The sequence below is a fragment of the Ipomoea triloba genome, chromosome 1 (assembly GCF_003576645.1).
Source record: "Ipomoea triloba cultivar NCNSP0323 chromosome 1, ASM357664v1".
Lineage (NCBI taxonomy): Eukaryota > Viridiplantae > Streptophyta > Magnoliopsida > Solanales > Convolvulaceae > Ipomoea > Ipomoea triloba.
In genome coordinates, this window is record NC_044916.1 from 33894564 (window position 1) to 33915316 (window position 20753).

Here is a 20753-nt window from a genome sequence, read left to right on the forward strand (position 1 = left end):
AAAGAAAACGTAGCTATTCCATTAATTCATAACATAAAACGTTTACATCAACGATCAATGAAATAGTAAACCATTCCTTACAGTCAGACATAGAAACAACTTTTCTAACTATGCTATAGAAAACTTGAATCGCAGACTGTTTCATAATTAAGAAACTATGTTCCTTCAAGGAGCTTAAAGTTTCATCAAAGATCTGGGTCTTCGTCATCATTCTTTTTTGTTCGCCTAGGATAAGATCAACACTTGCCGAAACCAAACTAAATGATTTATGCTAATGAAAATGAAAAGCCCGTGAAAGTAACGAGAGGAAAAATGCTCGTGAAAGTAACGAGAGGAAAACACAATAATAGAGAAAATAAAAAGTGGGTAAAGTCAAAGTAGGGTCGGGAGTTCAAGACTACCAACACAAACCCAATACCTACCTACTATTATTTTATTCAAAGGGAAAGAAAATGGAAGAAGAAGATCTGTGGCGGTGGTCGGAGGCGGACGGAGCTACGACGATGGTCGGAGCGGAAGAAGAGCGAGAGCAAACGTAGAAGGTGACCAAAACCGCCAGCTCAAAGCTCCATTAGAGCTCCGGCCGGAGGCCGGCGGTGGAAGCCGAAGTTGAGCAGCAGAGAAAGGCGTTTGGTTTTAGAGAGAAAAAGGGGAAGAAGTAGCTGTTGTGACAATCATATCAGAAATTTAATTTTAAAAATAAAAATATAATACCTGAAAGCTTGCATAAAACTATTGATCGATTCAAAAGGCTTAATTAAATTTAAAAAAAAAGAAAAAGAAAAAGAAGTTTAGTTAATATTATAAATAGGTCAATTCTAAGGATTATATAATGCTACACTTTGAGATCAAATTGGATAATTCAATCTCAACATAGAGAAAGACGAAATACGATTGTCTTAGGTACATACTAAACAATTAGATGACCATCATAAAACGAATCTTGGTACAAATTAATAAGAGGCAAAGAATGTAGCATAATATGGCTAGACAGTTTTTTTTTTGAAGATATGGCTAGACAGTTTATACTCTCCATATTAGGCCACACATTCAGTTCCCATTCGCAAAATTAGACGGCAAGTTTACCAAATTATATAAATAAAAAAATCTTGACAAGCCAATGAAATAGGCATGTAATATATGAGTTTTTTTATTGTTATTTTGACAATTCTTTTCACCGAATCACCGTTATCAAAAGGAAGGGTTCAACTCAAAACAACTAAGTGCCTTTGGCAATGCTTTTTCTTGGGCTAAGTATACTTAACTTGTCTTCCAAAAGCACTTGTGGAACACCATCTAGAGCCAATGATGTATTTCAGTCTAGTTTTCCCTCTGTTGGGCATGGCCAACTTTAACACTTACGATTTTGCTCTCTATACACATGCATGCTTGATCTTGACATCTCAATCTTTTACTCATTCCTTGCATCCCTCAATGATGTTACAAGTATGATCACGGGATAATAATATAATATATATTAATACAATAGAAAATCTTATTGTCGATTAATATTCAATACACATATCATTACAATTATATCCCTTAATTAAACACTTTGTTTAATCGTTAACGCCCTTTAGTCAAAAGTCCACCACAAACTATATTTTAAAAATTTTGTCAAAATCAAATGTGTAATTTGCATCAGAAAAAAGAAGAAGGAACAAAGGATGAGATCAGACTTGACGGAAAATTGCGTTTTTAAAATCTTTTGGGAAGGAGGCGTGCTGCCGTAAAACATTGTTCCTTAATTGTGTTTGAAAATGTCTTATCCCAAAATTCAATCCATTTTTTGGTATCCTATTGCCAACACAAATGTGGTTAATATAATATTTAGACTCCCTTTTTTTTTAAATTGGATTAAAAAAAAAAATCAAATTCATTGCATTCATTATTTTTGTTATGTGATACTCCCTTTTATTTTATATCTCTAATTCGATTAATAAAATTTTATAATTATTTATATGTTTAGAAATTACAATAAAAGAATTATTAAACCAAAAACATAAGTAAAAAAGAAAGAAGTTGTTTGATTAATAAATAGTAAATAAGATAAGTAAAATAAGATAGGAGAAGTATTAAATTAATGAATATTATATAAAAATTGTAAATAATTTGAATAAGTGAACTTGAAATGAATAATTATTAATTATTAAAAAATCAAATTTCATGTTTAGTCATTGACTATTGTGGCATTGTCACGTTTAGTCACGTGTGTTCTTTTTTAATTTTGTCACATTATACCATTAATTATCATTTGTTTGTGACAATTAATCCTTTTAAAGTTTTATTATTTCGTCATTTAATAAATATGACTAACATGCAATTTCAAATTTAATTTAAAAAGTTTACAAGGGAGATAGATAGAAATTACATGTTAGGGCAAGAGACTTGAATGATACAATAATAGTTTAGTATTCTTTACTAAACATAAGTATATAACTCAGTAAGATGACAAAAGTCTAAGCAAATGACTAATTGTAGAAATGAAATAATAGTCAATGATGTACTAAGACAGAATTAAAATATTAGAATTAAATTTTACAATAGTCAAATACTAAAAGTGTAACTTACTCCTATAGAAAACTCTATAAGTGTTAAACTTGTAATTTGTAAATTATATGAACTGAGATTTTTATACTACACTGTTTCGATTAAAAACACGTAAAAAAGGAAAAAAAAAATCAATCAATAATATATTCTTAGGAAGACAATGTGGGTTTACTGGCAAATTATGCTATCAATCCGCCACAATTTACATACTCAATATTCACAATTTAAATTGTCAACATTCAATATGTAAATTGTGAACATACAGTATATAAATTGTGAATACATTCAATATATAAATTGTGTATTTTGAATCCGGGTCAACATAATAATTTACCGTACTAGGCTTGTATGGGCTGACAATCCTAGGCCCATAAATGATGTTCCGAGATTGGAGTTTGTACAAACTTCAATGGATTCTGTTTACAAGTTTGTTAAAGGGATGGGCCAATCCTTTATTGGGCCAATGAATTAGTACAAACTCAATAGCCCATCCCGTTCTCCAAACCCAGGAGTATTCTCCTCCTCCTCTTCCCCCTAATAACAATAACAATAACAATAATAATAATAATAATAATAATAATAATAATAATAATAATAATAAGGAACATGTTAAAATCTCAATTGTTATCGCATTGATATATATAAGATATAATTTAAAGAGAATGCTATTCATCACTAAGAAAAATTTCCTTCCTAATTTCCTCTTTTGACAAAAGATTTCAGTAGCTATAAACCTAAAATACTCTTAAAAAGGTAGAAGGAAAAGCCGTGAGTGGGTTACTGTAAATCTGTAATAGCAATGTTACAGGATTTGATGCTAAGGACAAACATTTGATCTTAGAATTAGGTTTATCCCGCCTATACTAAATTAGATTACTTGATTTATCCTCAGAATGACCTTGTATCTTCCTCTAGTAGTGAAACATAATGTTATCTGTAAACACAATAGCGAATGTGCGATTTATAGTCTTCCTCTGGCAGTAAACAAAATAAGTCAATGCTTCATTCCACAGAAACACAGAACTATGCTTTCATAGCTTCATGAGCACACTAAATGAAAGATAAAACACTAGATTGTAACAAATGATTGCTCACCTATGTTTTGATACCATCTAGAAAATTGTGTTGGGCTACTTATGACTCTTTGTTGCCTTGCATCACTGATTTCTCTTGATGGCATATTGAAACAAGTCAATTAAGTCTTTCACGTGTTGGAAGGGATATGATAAGAATCCAAACAAAGTCATATCTTCACATTTAACTGATTTAAGGCAGAATAAAGGCAGCGAGAAGAAAACATGGCCCTGTTTGGTAAATAATCAGCCTATCAGTTAATTTTGGCTTATTTGATCACTATTAATTGGTAAATAATAAGTTTTTTGTAACTCCAAAATGCTAAAATTCAAAAGGCTACTCAAAGCAGTCTTTTACTTTCATTGCTGGAGTCCATTTCATTACTTATCTGAATAACACTTCGATTTGGGTCGATTATATATGTATAATTTGTCGATTTAATGCAAGAATATTGATAAATGTGGTCATTTCTTAATAATGCACGTAAAGTGCACGCACGATGCACGTACAACAGATGGTTCGTGAATGCTACCGAAAGGCTTGTCAAAAATAGAGGAAGAACAACTACTGGTAAGCAAAAAATAAAGGAACGGTCAGGAACCAGACAAACTCGGCATAAAGGCCGAATAAACTTGGTGCAAGTGGCAAATTAAAGGTTTCGCAAGAATAAGCTTTTGAGGTATTTATATGCAACTTGTTATATATGTTCTCTTTATTTTCATCAATAAAAGCTTATATATGCTTTCACGACTATAACTTTCTTACTACTAACCTGGTATCAGGCCAAAAAAATCTCAAAGAAAATAAAAATGTGTGTGGTGCTAGCATGAGGTAGCAGGAAGCCTAAAGACCTTAAAAAGGAGGTGCTCCCGAGTCAAACGGCCGTGATCCCTAAGAACTCGGCGAATACCCCAACGCATTCAGGGCCGGTCCTGAGCAATACCCCTAATTTAAACGCATATGTGCATTGCTTTAGGACCCTAGGTAATTTGTTCTCCCCTAGTCTTAAATTGTTAAAGCATCAATAGAGCAATATCCATAATTTAAACCTATCTTTCCCTATTAAAGTTTCTTGAATTAAATTTGTAATCCCTAGAATCCAAAAAATCCAAAAATACCTTAGTTTATTAAATCCTTCCAACCAATGAATTGCTTGGATCCTTATGGGTTCCAAAACCTTAGTGACTAGAATTTAGATAACCGCTCAAGTACACGCCATAGTCCTAATTTCCTGCGGAACGACATTGCACTCATCTTTTCACCATTGTCCTGTATTTACACCACTTTAAACAGTGCTCAAAACATTACAAAGAATAAGAGAAAAGAGAGAAGAAGAACACATTCAACTCGTAGAATACAAGGACACATTTTCATTAATAATTGATTCTATATATATATATATATATATATACACACACACATACACCAGAGATAACCCTATACAAACGACATAGAAGTAGGAGAAAGTGGGATAATGACCACATATAAAATAAATATTTATAACAAAAATCACATCAACAAAAGTGTAAATTTTATTTACATCGTCCATTATTTATTTGGATAAAGAATGAGTAGAGGCATTGGTCCAATAAATGATAAGTTTCACTTAATGTTACTGAATACTTGCTTCTAGCGACTGGAAGTGGATTCTATTTCTGCCACGAACTCTCAGAGTAAGAAAGAGGAACGTATAAGTATATAATTTAATATTAAGTCTCAAAATTATATTGATTCGGTTTACCTCACCAATTCATTATTCATATGCCTTGGAGGAGGAGAAGAAACAAATGAACATGGTATGCCAAATAATATGCAATGCACGTAAGAGCATATGACAGTGGTACCAATTAAAAGATGATAAGTAATTGTCAAAAACAATCAATCAAAATTGCGGAATGTCTTTTTGCGAACACCTTTTACTGAGTACCACAAGCCTCACTTTTGTGGCCACCTTTATTAGGATATTAAAAGAAAACAATTTTGCAGATCTTTACAAATGTATAATGCCAAAAAAGGATAGGATGCATCTATTTCTGTGATAGATTATGGTTATGGTGTCGCTTCTTCTTCTCATTAGTCATTAGTTGAGTAATCACACATCTTATCTCCCAGCTAATCCTATTTATTGCCTGCCGGTAATCTCTTCACAGACATGATTGCCTGTCTAACACAAACACCCCACACCAAAATGGGGACCCTCGGAAAAAGACATTGTTTGGAATTAATATTTTCTACAAATATAAATAATTAATTAAACCTAAAATTTTGAAAACAACATCCTATTTGTATCAATTTTCCTTGTACCAATTGTTAAAAATTAATGCAACATAAAAAGTCTTTAATGTCATGGTCTTCATCGTGGAGGTTTTCTTTATGTGATTTTTTATATGATTTGCAAGATATTAATAAGAGCAAAGTTATAATCTAATATACATTCTGAGTAGTAATTGCGCATTTCTTTCATTACCAATTGTTAAAATCATACTTCTTGGACATTTTCAACAATGGAGATTTTTTATAAGTTTTTGTGGGTTCAATCTCCAACTAACTTATATAAAAAAAAAAATTTTAAAAAAGAAACAAAAGTAAAGGGATACAGAAAAAGGGAGGATAATTGGAGTGGTTGTAATAGAGTCAGTAGTATTCAAAAAAAAATAAAATTGGAGTGGTTGCTAGCCAACCAGTCAATAGGCGCGTGAAGAGCATGCAACCATTGGGTACCTTGCATGTTGCTCAATTGTGTAATTTTATCTCCAAAATTAATTCTAAAGGTAATTTTGAAATCCAAACCCCGGAGTGGTTTGTTGCTTAAGCTACTAGCCCAAATTAGTATATGATTGAATATAATTTTTAAGAAATAATGCAAGTGAAATTTGAGACAGGATAATATTGCAGATCTGCAGTAGAATGATTGGGGTGTGGAGTGTTTTTTGTCATGTGAAAAAGAGAAGATGCACACGCTAAAGGCTATGTACTTGAGGACAAAGCAACACTGAAAGAAACATTGTATTAATAATAGTATGCCACAAAACATCCAAAACCGGACCCCATACACTATCCATTCAATATATACACAAAAACAAAGGTATGTTTGTACATTCTTAACAATAATTTTCCTATCCATCACTCTACATTACTGACATTCATTCACCACTTATCCTGTCCTACACTGTCAAATATCAAATCCTTAGTTTAAAGAGAAAAAAAAAAAACATTATTTGGGGTTTTAATTAGAACTCAGTTTCTTGGTTTTTTAGTGATTCTGGAAAACTGTGATGCAGAAATCATTGCTGGGGAACTTTAATGACTGCACTTGGAAGGAAGAAGAAGCTGATTAGGACATTTATTTATACCTCATCATCATCATGTCTTCTGCCAAAACAGTCTTCATATTCCTCTTGTTTCTCCCTGCAATCTTGGCTTTGAACCAGGAAGGTCACTCTTTACTGTCATGGCTTTCTGCCTTCAACTCTTCCTCTTCTGCTGGGCACTTCTCTTCATGGAATCCGGCTCACCGGGATCCTTGCAAGTGGGAGTTCATCACATGCACCACCACCGGTTTCGTTTCAGAAATCAAGATAGCTTCTATCAATCTCCCTACAAAGTTTCCTACTCAAATCCTCTCCTTCGGGTTCCTCAAAGTGCTAGTCCTCTCGAATGGTAACCTCACCGGAGAAATTCCACCTGCCATCGGAAACTTGTCATCCCTGATCACGCTAGACCTTAGTTTCAATGCTCTAACGGGAAGTATTCCGCCAAAGATTGGGAGATTATCACAACTGCAGCAGCTGTCACTTAGCTCCAACCTCATTCACGGTGAAATTCCGAAGGAAATTGGGAACTGCTCAAAGTTGCAGCAGCTTGAGCTCTTTGATAACTTGCTTTCTGGAATGATTCCTGCTGAGATTGGGCACTTGACTAATCTAGAAATATTCCGGGCTGGAGGGAATTTGGGAGTTGTTGGAGAAATCCCAATGCAGATATCAAACTGCAAAATGCTGGCCGTTTTTGGAGTTGCAGACACTGGGATTTCAGGTCAGATTCCACATACTATAGGAGAACTGAAGAATCTCAAGACTCTTGCAATTTACACAGCCAATCTCACTGGTGAGATTCCTCCAGAGATTGGAAACTGTTCTTCTTTAGAAGAGTTGTTTGTCTATGAAAATCAAATTTCAGGAGAAATTCCCAGTGAAATTGGCCTCCTCAAGAACCTGAAAAAGGTGTTATTGTGGCAGAATAATTTGCGGGGCCCAATTCCAACAAGTTTTGGAAACTGTTCAGGTTTGAGAGTTATTGATTTCTCTCTGAATTTCCTGACTGGTCCACTTCCGCCATCTTTTGAAAATTTCAGTGAACTGGAGGAGCTGCTTTTGTCGGACAACAGCTTTTCTGGTAGTATTCCTTCCTATATTGGCAACTTCTCCGGTTTAAAGCAACTTGAGTTGGACAACAACAACTTCTCTGGGGAGATTCCACCGACCATTGGGAAACTCAAAGACCTCTCTCTATTTTTCGCATGGCAAAATCAGCTTACTGGAAGAATACCAGCTGAGCTAGCTCACTGCCATAAGCTCCAATCGTTGGATCTTTCCCACAACTTTCTCACCGGGCCAGTTCCAGAAGCCTTGTTCAACCTCAGAAACTTGACTAAGCTGCTTCTGATATCAAATCAACTTTCTGGTGGACTATCTCCTAATATTGGCAATTGCATAAGCCTAGCCCGATTACGGTTGGGATCAAACAGATTAGATGGTCCAATTCCCTCAGGAATTGCATTGCTACCAAGTCTGAGCTTCCTCGAGCTGTCAGATAATCAACTTACAGGAGCTATACCTCCGGATATTGGAAACTGCACACAACTAGAAATGGTTGATCTGCATAGCAACATGATTGAAGGGATAATACCAGTTTCTTTTGTTTCCATTGCCATGCTCAATGTCCTAGATCTTTCCATGAACAGGATATCGGGTACCATCCCAGAAGATATAGGGAAGCTCACATCGTTGAACAAGCTTATGCTGAATGGGAACAGTATCACCGGTTTGATCCCCAAAACACTTGGCCTCTGTAAAGGTTTGCAGTTGTTGGATTTGAGCAGCAACAAACTCAATGGTCAAATCCCAGGACAGATTGGTCAACTGCAAGGACTAGATATCATGTTAAACTTAAGTAGGAATTTTCTGACAGGGCCAATCCCAGAAAGCTTTTCTAATCTATCCAAGCTAGCAAACATGGATATATCTCATAACATGCTGACAGGAAGCCTGAATGCTATCAGCAACCTCAACAACCTTGTTTCTTTGAATGTCTCTTGCAATAACTTCTCCGGTGTAATTCCAAACACCAAATTCTTCCAGGGTCTCCCTAGTAGTGCTTTTCTTGGAAATCAACAACTCTGCATTAACAGAAATACCTGCCATGTTAGTCAAAACCAGCATAGAATGAAATCAATCAGAAACCTAACCATTCTTATTGTACTTAGCATTTTCATGATTATGATCATCTTGACAGCCACAATAATGCTTCTCATCAGAGCTCACGGCGCCACATGTAGGAAAAATGATGAAGAAAATGGCCTACACTGGGATGTTGTCCCATTCCAAAAGCTGACCTTTTCTGTGAATGATGTTGTAACAGGTCTCTCTGATTCCAACATCATTGGAAAGGGCTGCTCAGGAGTCGTCTATCGTGTTGAGATTCCAATGCGGCAGGTAATTGCAGTGAAAAAATTATGGCCAAAGAAGAGCACTGAGATTTCACAGAGGGACTTGTTTTCTGCAGAAGTTAAAGTACTGGGATCAATAAGGCATAAAAACATAGTAAGGCTTCTTGGATGCTGTAACAACGGGAAAACCAGACTGCTATTGTTTGACTACATCAGTAATGGGAGTTTAGCAGGACTTCTCCATGAGAAGAGGATATTCTTGGATTGGGATGCTAGGTATAAGATCATACTGGGAGCAGCTCAGGGTTTAGAGTATCTCCACCATGACTGTATTCCTCCCATCATTCACCGGGACATCAAAGCCAACAACATCTTGGTTGGCTCACACTTTGAAGCTGTGCTTGCAGATTTCGGACTAGCAAAGCATGTAAATTCTTCAGATTCTTCAAGGGATACCACTGTTGTGGCAGGCTCTTATGGATACATGGCTCCAGGTATGAACACTGACTTCAATCTGTTAAATACATGTAGTTATAATTGGAGAATTTAGGATTCAGGATGTCTCAAAAAACAGGATGTAAAACCTAAGCCTCCTATCAATTCATGCATGTTAAGTTTTAGTTTTTAGTATTGATTTATTGAATGAATTTTAAGGTACATTTGAATTCCCAGAAGAATTATCTCAATATGAAACATTCTCTGGTCACTACTGAATGCTAGTTATGATAGTACCCTAATGATATCTGGTCCATCATTGCAGAATGTGGATATAGTTTAAGGATAACAGAGAAGAGTGATGTTTATAGCTTTGGCATAGTGCTTTTAGAGGTCCTAACAGGGATGGAACCAACTGATCCCCGGATCCCAGATGGTGCCCACATTGTAACTTGGTTGAACCAGGAACTGCGAGTAAAACACAGAGACTTCACAACAATTCTTGATCAACAATTACTCTCAACATCTGGAACCCAAACTCAAGAAATGCTTCAAGTTCTTGGGGTTTCTCTTCTGTGCGTAAACCCATGCCCAATTGAAAGGCCAACAATGAAGGATGTAGCAGCAATGCTTACAGAAATAAGGCATGAAAATGATGATTTTGAGAAGCCTAATCATCACAGAAAAGCAATGGCATCAAACTCAGAAACTTCAGTAAAAGCAATGGCATCAAACTCAGAAACTTCAGTTCAGTGTTCGAGTTTCTCTAGGTCATCTGAACCCCTCATAAAATCACCCTCCCAGTTCCAATAAGTCTCACTTCATATTCAATGTAGTTCTCAGTCAGTTGATTCTTTTCAAGCATGCAATAAAATGATAGAAATTTTATGTTTGTCATTCAACTTTCATCATACAATCTAAGGCTCATGCTCCATTTGGTCCCACTTCTGTACCTTAATCACATTTTTCATTTCACAAACCTGTCAGCTATCAAAGTTGCGTGCATGTAATAAAACTTTCCTTCTTCAATTTAATTAGCTTTCATCAAAATGCAAGAAACACAGTCTTAATGCATCGCAATTGATTATATTAGCAGTATAAATATGCATAAAGATAATAAAATGGCTGAAAATTAGAGGCTAGAGCAACAAGAGAGCCTGACTAGTAGAAGTGACTAAGCAAAAGCAATCTTCCAACAAAGGGTCGGCAAAGGGAGAAGTAGCTATCAATCCCATGTGTTGTGGGTGTGGGGAGAGCTGGAAAGATAGAAAGGCACAAAGATGACAAGATCTTGGTTGGCCGGAACCAAATGGAACATATAATGATGGGGAAGTAAATGGACCATCATTCCCTACCAATTCTCACACATCACTTTCACAAAAAATAGAAAGGATATATGAACTCACCATGTTCTCTTGAAAGATACATTGCTCTTAGCCATGTGATCAGCTTACCTTCTAGGCCCACTGGTAGCATACAGTGACCTAACAAACCACAAGGGATAAGAATGTAGCCACCACATGCATATTACAGCATATATAAACAAGAAAGCCCAAAACCATTTCCAAGCATTATTAACTAGATTTTCCAAGTTCCATATAATACAGAAGATATTCTGCTTTGTACTATGGGCCTATTGCCTGAATTATATATATTAAAATATTGACACTAACTTTAAGTTTGCTTCAGAGGTTCTATGAATATAAACAGGAAATGTAAAACTGACACATGGAAAGCGCAAAAGGACAGATAATGTGGAAGTACATAAAATAAACATTTCAGTACAATTAAAAGGATTCAAATTAATGGCCATAATGCCTCAGTGCTCAAGAACATCATATCAGAACAACCAATGATGCAAGGGTGTATGGGATGAAGGAAACCTTGGTACTTGTTAGTGGCCCATAAGCTAATCATGAGAGAACATATATACTCCTGTAATCATAACAAATTATTTTTAATCTATTCTCACTTACATGTACATATACACATTCTTGTTAAATAGAAGTCACCATTACAATAGCAAGAGGGAGCTCTACATGAGTAGAATAACTTCCAATAGGTATGAACATAGAGTTCACAGGTCAAACACATGAAATTACAGAAGAGCCATTACATCAAAATTACAAAATGTCTGAATCCTCCAAAAGATCAGCTCTGCTACGGTAATTATCTGGTGCACCTTTAACTCAGTGCAGGCAACAACATAGAGAGCCAAGATGAGAATTCCTAATTACGGCTTTTCTCCAGGATGCCATTTTATGCTGCATCCAACACTAGTAAAAAAATACACAGTTTTATATCACCAACTCTAATTACGGGTACAAAGACTAGTTCAAAAAGAATATGAAAAAAGAAAATTAGCAAATACCTAGGTTTTTGAGCAGATGAAACTGGTTGGCCACTGAGTACACAATCTATTGCTAGGCTCAGGTCCCTATATGATGTAGCATAAAAACCCATTTAGATTTTGTAAATTTTAAAATGTCAAAGGTATTGAAAGAAATTACGGCATTAACCTAATTAAAAATATGAATTGTGTAATCCACCTTCCAGTGACTGGGACATTATTACTTGGTCTTGAATCATCAAATTGACCATGATAAACTAGTTCAAAGGGCCTTCGTCCATCCTGTCACAAATGAAAGTTTTGCAACATGTAGAAAACAATGAGCATGCTTCAAAAGTCAACAAAACTAATGCGCTCAAGAATACATGCCAGAGGATGATGAAACTAAATATTCAATGAGAAATTAGTATAAGACATTGTGCCCAAAAATTCTGGCAGATAATTTGAAGTTATGTGCTACCTTTTTGAATAGGAAAAACTCCGGTGTGCAAACAGCTCCAAAATCTCTTGCAACATCTTGTGACTGAAAAAGAACATACCAAGTTGAATGAGATTGTATGAATTTGGTAATAAGATGTGTCATGCATTTTTCTATCCAAGCACATGACTAGTGAGAATGTATCAGTATGTGCAGTGCTGACCTTATCTCTTCATAAGGGTTCACAAACACAAATTTAAAGTGAAGTTGTTGGGAGATAAAAATGGAGATAAAATTCTTTACTTGTCTCATGCAGTGGAATTTGAAATTTCCAATTGGCAACACAATATCTTTATCATACATCACAATTAGGAATTGACCTTCTTGCTCATTATACCAAGCAAAACAGGAAACTTGATTTCTTTAATATTATACTGTCATCTCAACGAAATAACAAAAGCATAACCAGAATCTAACAGCAACCAAAGCATTTTCCCTATGCCACCCTCTGTCCTAGCTTGCTTAACATAGCAGTGGAACTCTAAGTTTTGACAATAAAAATAAAACTTAAATGAGAGGGGGAAAAAAATCTTGGAAGGGTACAAAAAGAATAGAGGAAGGGATTCCTAAATGAAAAATTCACACCATAAAGAGGCTATAAAAATAATCCTATCACACACACAACTGAAAGCAAGACATTTGTCATAAAAAAATGTCATTCCTTTTGCTCCTCTACTCCAACCCACCACCAATATAAGAAATCCAGAGGAAGAAACCATATTGCTTTTTCAACTGTGGGGTGTCCTAACCCCATCGAATCATTTAAAGGAGAATGGCATGCAAAGGCCATAAAGAAGTTATCTCCATAAATCGCATGCCATCAGAGGCCTCTTTAAAAAAATAAATAAATAAAAATTAACATTGAAAAGCTAGATATGTAACAAACAATGAAATAAAAGTCAAACACGAATGATCATAAAAAGAAGGCCATATAGAAGAGCTAAAGCAAAGAATTTCCTTTATAAATACTCGGAACATACATGATTTATTACTATGCATTTGTGAATTTAATTATTACAGGCAAAAAAGGTACCTCATCATAGAGATATGGGAAAGGATAATTGAACTGTTTAGCTTCTTCCGCCATGAATTCTGGTCCATCCTGTTAAGAATAGAAAATTGATAATAAATTGCACAATGGGTAATCACAAACGATATCTGAAGCTATAGCATCATCTGCACCTGAGGATGAGTAGCTGCAGAGTTTGATGATATAGCAACAACAGCAAGGCCTTTCTGCAGCAAAAGCAAGAAATAGTTGATATTTTAGTGTGTTTATGGCATTGGGCCAAAAAGAAAAACACAGTTTGAGTAAGGTGTGAAGCAGAAAGAATAATAGAAGGGCAGGCTATCTGCATACCTTCATATAGAAATTGGAAAGTTTTACAAAATCTTTCTTCAGGTGTTTGACAAATGGACAATGATTGCAAATGAACATAACCTGCAGGAGCAGATTGTTAGATCTAAGCTAACAAGTCATTACAAATTACAGACCAATAATAATAATGATTAAAGATATTAGCCCAATTAATAAGCAGAATTTTTCACTCATCTTAAGCCGAAAGGGAAGCCACAGACCTATCTTCCAATGCATTGTGAAACTTTACACTCTTCACAATTATATTACCAAGTAATTTTTACAACTCAACGTGGTTGCAATCTTGCAATATATTTTAAATGCTTAAACTGTACTTTTCAGCAATATTACAAACAAGTTTAAACCCCTTAAGCAACATGACTAAAGAGATCAGTATGATAAGCACTAATAATGTCATGATGAGCAGTTCAGTAGCTCCTATGTACATTATTGTACGTATGGCTAGGTATTGGAGCAGGCCAGTGGAATAAAAGTACTGTTAATATTGTATTGGGTAATTAATGGCTGGTAGGAATTGCTCATTAACATTCCAGCTATACTTCCCATTCATTTAGCTGATAGCCTTTTTTTTTTGGTAAATCCACCGGGTCTTTCTCCGTCGGTTTAACAGTCCGAATCCATCCGCACTCGCTCCGGGAGGCACAGGAGCTGGCCCAAGGGGAATCGTCACTTGTGGGAATCGGACCCGGGTTCTCCCGAAATTCTTCCCCACAAGGAGAGCTCACTTGCCACTTGAGCTACCCCATTGGGTTATTTAGCTGGATAGTCTGATAGTAAATGAAAAACAACAAAACAATGGAAAGACAAAGGATGAAAATTACTAGTCATCAGCTCTCTCAACCCCATATTCATTGTTACAATACTTGTATATCTTAACAAAGTTCACCTACCCAACCCCTTCTTTGATGGATCAACAAGTCAATTTCTTGTTCGAAACCATTGCATAAGCGGCTATCAGTTCCAGTTCAGGCTGATCCTGTACTGCTTAGGTGATAAGGGTTTTTGTACATGGCAATTTGACAACTAAACAAATCAACAAAAAAACGACAAGAGTTACTTTTTTGTTATGGTGGGTCATGAAAGCATGAATTTTCATTTTTTCAAGAACACCACCCCATCCCTAAAAAAATAATAATGAAATCCCCTCAGATGTACTAAATTTATAAAAATAAAAAAATAAAAAATAAAGACCACCTCCAACCCGGATAACATGAGCAACATCTCAATGATCATTCTAAATGGTTCAACACAAATCTTCTTGAAATACAGCTTCAAGACATATAGTACATCGCTAGATACCTAAAATTTGTCCTTCCCCATTCACAAATAGAAGGAAAAGAGTGTGTTAAGTGTAGAAACAAAAAGAAAGTCCCTCCCCATAGACAACCTACTACTCCTAAGCATCCCCTGATCTTCCCTCCAATATTATTACATAATTCTTTTTATTTTTTTGTACCAGAGGGATATCACAATCCCCAGAAGGTATGCAGCCTTAAATAATATACAATGTGTACAAAAAGCCTTCCATTTTTTGACATTTTCCTTTATTATTTGCTAAGTAATCTCCATTTACTTATCACAAAAGAATGAGATCAAACATCCAAATTCATGGGCTGAAAGTAAATAAGGCTGACTTCTTGCTCTCTAAGGAAGCAAGGTTTCTATGACTTAACACCTAGAAATCTTCTATATGCAATTATGCATACCTATCATTCTATCAATTGATGACTTACTAAGTATTCTTTCTCCCCCACCATATTGCCCTTTTTGTTATTGGAAACTTTAAGTTCTCTTGCAATAAACTAATCATAATCAAATTTCACAATTGACAGCATCTTTATCCAAATTAATACAACTCTAAATAATCAAGCAAGTAATGCTCATCTACGATTCATTCTTCAAATTAACACATGAACATTGACTACAAAATGGAGTAGCATTATAATAGAAGTTATAGAACCCTTTGATGCAGCAGTTGTCATACGAAAATAGAACAACAACATTACCAGCAAAGCAGGATGTGCCTCAAAGTCTTCTAGATTCCACACTCTCCCGGTTAACGGTTCAGAAAGCTGAATCATCAATCCATGAGCTAAATCACCAACGGGGAGGAAAATGAAAGGTTTATGTGCCGACGAAGTATAGCTTATATCTACTCCGAACAAATTAAGATTAAGAAATAACCTCGAAATGTGGAGCTCTGAATCCAAGAGAGACACCTTTTGACTCAGTTCTAGCGGCCCGAATCGTGAGCTTCCTCGACGGCGGACCGCACCTGCGTTGCATAGAATGAAAACTGAGCTCTGAATGACGCCGTAGCGACACCATGGGTGAAGGAGCGGCGGCAGCTAACATGCGCGGGGCAGTCAGCAAACATGCGCCTCTTGCCGACGACAGGCCGACCGTTGCAACGCCCGCCATGGCTATGAACTATAATGAGAAGATATATGTGTCTCAGATTTATTCGTATAATGAATGAATAATACAAATACTATGGATGTACAAATCCGGTAATTTCCTATAGTGTAGATACTGTAGAAACAACCAACTATATAGCATGGGCCAAGCTATCCTTACAGGATCCCAAATCTATATGAGTCGGGCATGAGCCCAAAACTATAGACAAAATAGGCCCATTTTTTAGGATAACTTTGTAGTAGAGATGACAAATAGATGGCGCAAATTACATAATCGATAACCTAACTTTGACCATGCACTCTTATTTTTGTCTAACTAAAAAAATTATACCATAAATCAAGATTTATCATGCTCAAGGTGAAGCTATAGAGTCATCTCATCATCTGCACCTCATCATAAATCAAGATTTATCATGTTCAAGGTGAAGCTATAGAGTCACTCATCATCTGCACCTCTGAGGATGAGTAGCTGCAGAATTGAGCCGGTCAATTATGAGTAACTGGCTAATGGATATATCTCCTTTTATTTATTTGTAATTCGTCATAGTGTTGTCTTGTGTAAATCCACATTTGAGGTTCAATTAAAAGAAGCATGAAAGCCAGTAGTGAACCGAATAAGGTGCACAATACAAAATTCAGTATTAAGAAATTTGACAACATAATACAAAGTACATGATTGTAATATTCACACAAAACTCAACCTTTTTTGGGGGGAAAGGGAAAACATGAATGACTACATAATGAACACAAAATAGAAGCATCTTCTTTTTGACAGACAAGAGTCTACATGGTGATGATGCAGCGAAGGCCTTCCCCTTTGAGCATCAGATCAAAGGCCTTGTTGATCTCAGCAAATGGCACTTCATGAGTGATGAATTTCTCCAATTCCAGTTCCTGCAAATTCTCAAAAATGACCAAATCTCAGATTGGTTCGATTGTTTGGTGATGATGTGTAAGACTTTTAGTCGAGACAGAACAGAACAGATATGAATGTGTTACCTTGTTCATGTATTTCTCCACAACAGCCGGGAGGTCAGTGCGGGGCTTGTAGTTGCCAAAGAAAGTACCCTTCAGAGTCCTCTCGTTAAGCAAGTTCATGGGGTGAGTCTTGAACACTGCCTCTTTGTGTGGCACTCCCACCAACACCGCCACTCCCCATCCCTGATAAACCAAACCTTATTATTAGCAACCTCTTAATGAATCGGCTAAGGTTTACAGAAGCATAAATAGCACATACATCGTGAACACATTCGAATGCTGAAATCATGGCATTAATGTTCCCAGTGCACTCCACGCTTCTGTCCACTCCTCCATCAGTCATCTCAACAATCACTTCTTGAACTGGTTTGCTATGGTCTTTTGGGTTGACAAAGTCAGTCACACCAAATTTCTTGGCTGCAGTATATAAAAAAAAGAGCAAAACAAAACTTAGCCAACTGGTCAAACATCATTGGACTAATAACAGTAATAAGGGAATAGAAAACCTTACCTAGTTCAAATCTGCTGGGAACCAAATCAACACCAATGATCCTTGATGCACCTGCCATTCTTGCCCCTTCTGCAGCCTGATCAATAGTACACAATTTTAGTCACCTAATATCAACTTTTTTTTGGTCAAAATATTGACATATTCTAAGAAGACTTACAGCAAGGCCAACAGCTCCCAATCCAAAGACAGCCACCGTTGAGCCTTGTTTTGGTTTAGCAACATTCAATGTGGCACCAAGACCTGCAAAACAAATCATCAAATTCATAACCCCCATCAAACCTAATTCTTTTTTGTTTTTTTTTTTTAATGATGTTCAAGAATCAAGATTTGATAATTGAGTAGATTGTTGTGTACCTGTGGAGATACCACAGCTGAGGACACAAACTTTGTCAAGAGGTGCATGTGGGTTGATCTTGGCGATAGAACCAACATGACAAACAGTATATTCGCTGAAGGTGGAGGTTCCAACGAAGTGATAGATTGGTTGACCTTTGATTGTAAATCTTGATTTCTGGTCGTGAAGCATTACCCCTCTGTCAGTGTTGATCCTGAGGAGATCACACATATTGCTCTCCTCTGATTTGCAGTGTCTACACTCTTTGCATTCCCCAGTGAAAACAGGTAGCACATGGTCCCCTGCTGCAAGTTCTGTCACTCCCTCTCCTACACTCTCCACAATCCTAAAACCCCACAAACAAAATCAAGAATTTAATTTCAAAAACATTACATCTGAGTAACCAGAATTCTTGATTAATGAATATAAGCTTACCCTGCGGCCTCGTGTCCTAGAATACGAGGAAAGACAGGATTTTGCCCCTGCAAGACCCCAAAAAAAAATATCTCTTTTTAAAAGGGCAATCAAAATGCAATATATAAAGAAGGGTGTGCAAGTATAGTATACCTTGGCTTCCCAGAAGTAGACATCAGTGTGGCAAAGAGAAGTGAAGAGAATCTTGATTCGGACTTCCATTTTCTGGGGCGGGGCGACCTCCACTTCCTCTATCACTAGCGGCTTCCCTGCTTCCCATGCCACCGCAGCTGCAACCAAAAACCCAAATCATATATACCATTAACTGAATCACCCATGTATTATCAAGAAGATGAAAATGTCAAAAAGATAGTACCTTTGCATCGAATGACTTGCCCAGCAGTGCACGCCATTTTTGTTGTCTAAGTGTTTAAAGCAAGCTGAAAATACTTGTAAGTGCGAATTGAATCGGAATGTTGTTGATGTGGGTTGGTTTGAAGGTGAAGGTTGGGCATTTATAGTTGCAGAGGAAAGAAAATTTAAGGGAAGTCATAAGTGGTTTTGGTATTGGTTTTGCGTACCAGGGTTTGTTAGTAGGCGGAACTGCGGAAGCATGCGTTGTCAACAGTTTAATACAGTAGGCGTCAAAATCTGAAACTTTTCCCAAGTTTTGGTTCATGGGTTTTGGTTGAGGCATCTGGTTTTCCTTTTTCCTTTTCTTTTCTTTTTTTTTTTTAAAATAAAAAGTAGTGGTAATTCGTAATAGAAAAGGATCAATACTACAATAGTACAATCCTCTCTTAAATTTATCTTTTAAAATTCATCCTTTGGCACGGCACTTTTGAATTGATTTTTTCTATTTAATTATTATGTAGATTCATTATTTTTATTTGTCATATATTAGTCTGTTCATGAGTTGTTAATAAGTATAAAAAAAATTATTATCTCAAAAGTAAATTGATATAGATAAATTAAAGGAAAATTAACAATTTTTTGCCCACAAAGACAAAAAAAAAAAATTAATAATAATAATCTCAAGCCCCGCGCTCTAGTCTAACAAAATAGTGGAATGATAAATTAATGTGACTCAACAATCACAACATTATGTGAAATTCTGACAATGAAATTGTAATGACTTGATTATATATCTTTACTCATAATCTATCACTTAATAATTAATTAAATTATTTATGCAAGTAACTTTTTTTGTTTATAGGAGGTAATGCATGCATTGACTAGCACTAGGGTCCTTCTAGCAGCCTGATGGTAATATATTCATTAGCTGACAAAAGTAGGGAACAGTACTACGATGACTATTGCTTTCAAAAAATCGATCGATGGTTTTACTTCCCGCTGATTAAACATTTATTCTCTCTCCTTTTAAAAAGAGTAGTACGAAGTAGTTTATTTTAGTTTTTTTTTTCTACATTTAAAATAAGCTTAAATTAAGGTAACTCTAGCTTCATGATTATTCTTAATCAATTTGTGAGTTTTAGAGCATTTCAAGAAAGATTCATGATTATTCTCAATTAAACTTATGAGATCGATACTAAAAGAGTTTATAACTTTTTCAGTCAAATTCTTAAAAAATTCATGATTACTTTTTAAATATAAAATTTTTGGAGTGTTTTCGGTAAGATTTAAGATAATGCGGCACGTATTTGTTATTTTTAGAAAATTAAAATAAAATTTTCAATCATAAAAATCTATGTAAAGTGTGTAATATTTTTTAATGAAAATATAACATCTTTTGGATGAATTTCAAAAATTTTATAAAATACTCTATATAGCACGAAAACAAGAAACCGAAAAAACTACAATTTCAAAGGGTAATAAGTAAAGTAAACATTTTTTGTCTCAATTTAAATAGGAAAGCTTTAGACCCAATGAGGTGGTATCAAGATTCCAATGGTGGATCCATCCAATGGATGTTTGCCCATATTCTACCCAACCCATTGGACAATTGTATGATCATTATATTATATTTCTTGTGTTTTTAATCATACAACTTGCTTTATTAGTCAAAGAATCATTTTAATTTATGTGGCCAAACAATTCATTTAAAAATATCAAATATTGTATACAAAAATTATTGTTAGTTTATTATCAAAGTTAGAGTTATTATTGCTAACACATCCTTAGCTTGATTGAGTCCTTTGTATAAAG

At 35.5% G+C, this 20753-nt stretch overlaps 3 protein-coding genes across 4 annotated transcripts; 1 reads left to right on the plus strand and 2 right to left on the minus strand.

The window, feature by feature from the left end:
- Positions 1 to 6696: 6696 nt before the first annotated feature.
- On the plus strand, positions 6697 to 10671 carry LOC116028607 (LRR receptor-like serine/threonine-protein kinase RCH1). Its single transcript, XM_031270373.1, has 2 exons — positions 6697 to 9786; positions 10053 to 10671. Exons 1-2 carry the CDS (start codon positions 6990 to 6992, stop codon positions 10538 to 10540), a joined length of 3285 nt encoding a protein of 1094 aa, XP_031126233.1. The 5' UTR covers positions 6697 to 6989; the 3' UTR covers positions 10541 to 10671.
- Positions 10672 to 11640: 969 nt separating this feature from the next.
- On the minus strand, positions 11641 to 16581 carry LOC116024190. 2 transcript variants are annotated; one of them, XM_031265092.1, is made up of 9 exons: positions 16118 to 16581; positions 15940 to 16005; positions 13916 to 13996; positions 13738 to 13791; positions 13589 to 13657; positions 12538 to 12600; positions 12247 to 12359; positions 12099 to 12164; positions 11641 to 12003 (listed from the first exon to the last, which is right to left on the minus strand). In XM_031265092.1, exons 1-9 carry the CDS (start codon positions 16352 to 16354, stop codon positions 11961 to 11963), a joined length of 792 nt encoding a protein of 263 aa, XP_031120952.1. In that variant the 5' UTR covers positions 16355 to 16581; the 3' UTR covers positions 11641 to 11960. The 2 variants fall into 2 exon arrangements, with proteins under 2 accessions (XP_031120952.1, XP_031120957.1); XM_031265097.1 differs by having other exon boundaries at positions 12277 to 12359; positions 16118 to 16546.
- A 375-nt stretch (positions 16582 to 16956) lies between these two features.
- Positions 16957 to 19118, minus strand: LOC116024176 (alcohol dehydrogenase 1-like). Its single transcript, XM_031265080.1, has 9 exons — positions 18964 to 19118; positions 18741 to 18877; positions 18609 to 18655; positions 18194 to 18519; positions 17997 to 18079; positions 17840 to 17915; positions 17588 to 17745; positions 17350 to 17511; positions 16957 to 17244 (listed from the first exon to the last, which is right to left on the minus strand). The coding sequence occupies exons 1-9, from the start codon at positions 18998 to 19000 to the stop codon at positions 17134 to 17136; spliced, it is 1137 nt and encodes a 378-aa protein (XP_031120940.1). The 5' UTR covers positions 19001 to 19118; the 3' UTR covers positions 16957 to 17133.
- Positions 19119 to 20753: the final 1635 nt, after the last annotated feature.

Bases quoted from the DNA above. Each gene is read 5' to 3' on its own strand.
- LOC116024190 (XM_031265092.1), bottom strand. From the start codon at position 16,354: ATGGCGGGCGTTGCAACGGTCGGCCTGTCGTCGGCAAGAGGCGCATGT. The intron at 12,360-12,537 runs GTAGCACATAAC...CATTTGTGACAG, and splicing joins AGTTTTTCCTATTCAAAAAG to GATGGACGAAGGCCCTTTGA. The intron at 12,004-12,098 runs GTATTTGCTAAT...TTTTTTTACTAG, and splicing joins TCATCTGCTCAAAAACCTAG to TGTTGGATGCAGCATAAAAT.
- LOC116024176 (XM_031265080.1), bottom strand. From the start codon at position 19,000: ATGGCGTGCACTGCTGGGCAAGTCATTCGATGCAAAG. The intron at 17,746-17,839 runs GTAAGGTTTTCT...TATATACTGCAG, and splicing joins TCCCAGCAGATTTGAACTAG to CCAAGAAATTTGGTGTGACT. The intron at 17,512-17,587 runs GTATGTGCTATT...TTGGTTTATCAG, and splicing joins CATTCGAATGTGTTCACGAT to GGATGGGGAGTGGCGGTGTT.
- LOC116028607 (XM_031270373.1), top strand. From the start codon at position 6,990: ATGTCTTCTGCCAAAACAGTCTTCATATTCCTCTTGTTTCTCCCTGCA. The intron at 9,787-10,052 runs GTATGAACACTG...CCATCATTGCAG, and splicing joins TTATGGATACATGGCTCCAG to AATGTGGATATAGTTTAAGG.